Below are 3,343 nucleotides of genomic sequence, written 5' to 3'. Positions count from 1 at the left end.
GTGCATTAGTGCCTCTAGTGTGTGTTAGACGACAGGCAACACTAGGACATCTCTCAACCATCTAATGCATGTTAGAGGGGCTTACGTACTTGTGAGGATTTCCTTTTAGGAGTAAAATCGGTTACTACCCGAGGTGTAACGGTGGCCAATTAATGAAATAAAATCTAAAAAGGCATTTTTTTAAATATCAAAACCTATCTAGGAGGGTACTTATGAACCCAAAGGAAAAAGTGAGTTAATTTTAAAAATATTAAAATCTAAGAGAATATTTGTAAACTCAAACGAAAAAGTAAATTATTCTATCAAATTTTACCCCTCGTTCCCGGCAGAGTACTTGTGGAACGGTGGTGTTCGTGACGAAGTAGAAGACGATGTGAGCCTCACCACAAAAGAATAAAAATAAATAATAAGAAAATGCAGTTTAATCCCTTGATTTGAAGTGGTGGCGTTGCCGTTTGTGAGATTAACACGTGTTGTTTCAAGAGGCATGTAGGGAAGGATATTCGCTCCTATCCCGAATTCCCGGGATTAAATTGAAGATATTGCACCAATAGGAGGGGTTGTCGGCCCACTATTTCACCCATCGCTACCGAGGGAGAGAGAAACTACGAGATACTCTCTCTCTGGATTATCTCGATCTTTTGATTTCTCGGCCCTGCTTCTTCCTGTAGATTAATTTCGATTCACGCAGGTACAATTAACGAATTTCTTCCTCTTGTTTCAGTTTTTGATTTTCATACTCTGTTATGGTGAGAAACCAATTTGTTGCTGGAATTTCTCTGTTCATCTTCTGTTAATCCATCGGTTTGCTGCGCTTTTGTTGGGTCTCAGGGCTGATTCAGTGTTTGGGTGAATACCCATATAGGAGAAAGCTAAGAAATTTAATCTTTTCTCATGCTTCCAATCTTAATAAGAGGAGCGAACTCCTGGGTGTTCCTGAAGGTTGGGTTGTCGTTAATTTTCCAAACGAAGAAACAAAAACTTTAGAAGGAAAAAAACACCGAAAAGGGTATTTAGGAATGCTATTTTATCCTCCTACTTATATAAGGTTCATGTTACATTGGAAAATTCAGTAATTCGCTGTTCAGTTTGGTCTTGTTGCTCAACAGATATTCAAATGAAAAAAAAATTAAGGCAGTGGATGTTACCTTGTAAGTCTAAGTTCTAATATGCTACTTTAACCTTTTCGGTAGTTTGATTACTTTTTCTCCAAACGATGCCTGTTGCGTTGATGGGTCGAGTCCTATTTTGGCTCATTCTTACCTGGAGGAACCGCTTCATCGTTTTGAGGGTCTTACTTGTCCCCATTGTTGATTCAATTAGTTCCATTTTTGTTTGTGGCACTGTGGATCTGGATCATTATTGAATTTTGATAATTGACTATTACAATCTTAGGATCTCTAAGAGCAAGAAAGATGAAATGAGTTGTCTGGTGAAATGCTTTTGTTCAATTAATTATTGAACTGTATAATATGTCTAAATGGACTTCACATCAAAATATTTTCTCTTATCCTGATGGAACATTGTAATTTCAGTGGAAGGTGTACAAAATCAGTGAGGCCAACGAGGAGGCAGGATCAGCATATGGTGATTGTTTCTGCTGACGTACCATGGACTTTGGGTTCATTAGTAATCTGCCTCAGTTTGGACTTCGATCAAGGGTAGACTTGGGATCCAAATCCAAGCCCATAGATTATACAGTGGAACGGCAAACTAAACGGCAGTTTGCTTTTGATCTCAAGTCATGGGCATGTTCCATCCTGTCCATAGTTCCTTGGGGCATCAATGGGAGGGATAAGATGCAAATGCCACCTACAATAAACTGGGAATTGCGGAAACAGACGCGGGCCAGTGGAGTTGTAGAGTCTAGTGCTAATTCCCGCCTTTTCTTCAGACCTTATGTTTCCAAGGTTCCCTGGCATAAAGGGCCAAGAGCTTTCCTTTCTCAGCTGTTCCCACGATATGGTCATTACTGTGGTCCCAATTGGTCAAGTGGGAAGGATAATGGATCTCCTCTCTGGGACAAACGCCCCATTGACTGGTTGGATTTTTGTTGCTATTGCCATGACATCGGTTATGACACACATGATCAGTCTGAACTTCTGAAGGCAGACTTGGCATTTCTTGAGTGCTTGGAAAGACCCCATATGAGTATGAAAGGAGACGCTCATGTTGCTCATATTTATAAGACAATGTCCATTGCAGGTACTGGAATAACTATAATTTTTATTTTTATTTTTTATTATTTATTTTTAATTGCCTTTGATGACTGAAGTAAAGAGTTTTATGTATGCTACCTGCATAATTGTTCTCTCGCCCATTTTGTGTTTGTATGTATGTGTGAATATAAATCTGGATCATTCTTCTTTGTGAGAGTTCGGTTTTTCGGTTTTAATGTTTGATATTGTTGATTATTTATTTATTTTGCTAAGGACTTGTTTTTACTTGCATTTCCAGGTCTCAAGAATATATTAATACCCTACAGAAAACACCTTGTGGGGCTACAGTCACAGCAACCATTGATTGCATTTGGATGGCTGTGCAATTTGATTGGGAAAAAGTAGCACATTCAGAAAATCTTGAAATCCTGAAGATCGTGACCTCTGCTGAATAATGGAGAAGAGCATCTGCTGTTGTGAAACTTCAGCTCTTAAAAGACTATTGTATTGCATTCTTCCTTTTCTCATTTTGTTAGCTCAAGAGTAGCTTAAGGTCACTGTCGCTATTAGTTAGGTGGGTGCTTTTACTTTATTTAGAATCTGCTGGATGCCCATAATGTAAAATAGATGTAATCTTTTGACTTGTGGAGTTGTATTTGTCTATATGAAATAGAAAAAGAAATTGTTCTCAACATGAATTTTAGTTTTTCCCCTTTACAATGTTCATCGATTTTCATATCATCCCACTTTCTTCTTATCTTTAAACATTGTTATTATTGTCTGACCAGTCACCAGAATTATATTTAGGGGTACATTAGGATAGTGTTTTGGATCTGTGTGGATGGATTTATTGTGCTCAAATTCGAATCCACTGTTTGGGTGATATTGGAGGTGTCAGATTTGAACTCTGGTGATTTGGATCGGTCAGATCTCAAGCCTGAACTGCACAGATTTACAATAACGATCCTGACAGTCCTTATGCCATTATTCAAATTCGACCTTGTTGGAACTGTGGTATCGACATTGACTTCATTAGGCTTTGCATCTTGATACAGCAGAGTCGGCAACTGATTTTGTTGGACCATCTACTTGATTGGCAACTAGAGTCGAGAATCAACTTCTTGAAAGAATTGAGAATCAGGTGCTTTTCCACATCTATCAGCCTCTCTGCCACCCTCTCTCAT

The 3,343-nt window shown here is 38.5% G+C and overlaps 1 protein-coding gene across 1 annotated transcript; it reads left to right on the top strand.

The window, feature by feature from the left end:
• The first annotated feature begins 538 nt into the window (after window positions 1-538).
• LOC122092813 lies at window positions 539-2,853 on the top strand. Its single transcript, XM_042663106.1, has 3 exons — window positions 539-691; window positions 1,536-2,205; window positions 2,458-2,853. Exons 2-3 carry the CDS (start codon window positions 1,611-1,613, stop codon window positions 2,562-2,564), a joined length of 702 nt encoding a protein of 233 aa, XP_042519040.1. The 5' UTR covers window positions 539-691; window positions 1,536-1,610; the 3' UTR covers window positions 2,565-2,853.
• Window positions 2,854-3,343: the final 490 nt, after the last annotated feature.

This window comes from Macadamia integrifolia, chromosome 11, assembly GCF_013358625.1.
Source record: "Macadamia integrifolia cultivar HAES 741 chromosome 11, SCU_Mint_v3, whole genome shotgun sequence".
In the NCBI taxonomy this organism is placed as follows: domain Eukaryota; kingdom Viridiplantae; phylum Streptophyta; class Magnoliopsida; order Proteales; family Proteaceae; genus Macadamia; species Macadamia integrifolia.
Note: the sequence above shows the minus strand (reverse complement) of the source record. Positions and strands in the feature narration are given on the sequence as shown.

Coding starts and splice junctions, on each gene's coding strand:
- LOC122092813 (XM_042663106.1), top strand. CDS start 1,611: ATGGACTTTGGGTTCATTAGTAATCTGCCTCAGTTTGGACTTCGATCA. Junction 2,206..2,457: donor TAAGACAATGTCCATTGCAG/GTACTGGAATAA, acceptor TTGCATTTCCAG/GTCTCAAGAATATATTAATA.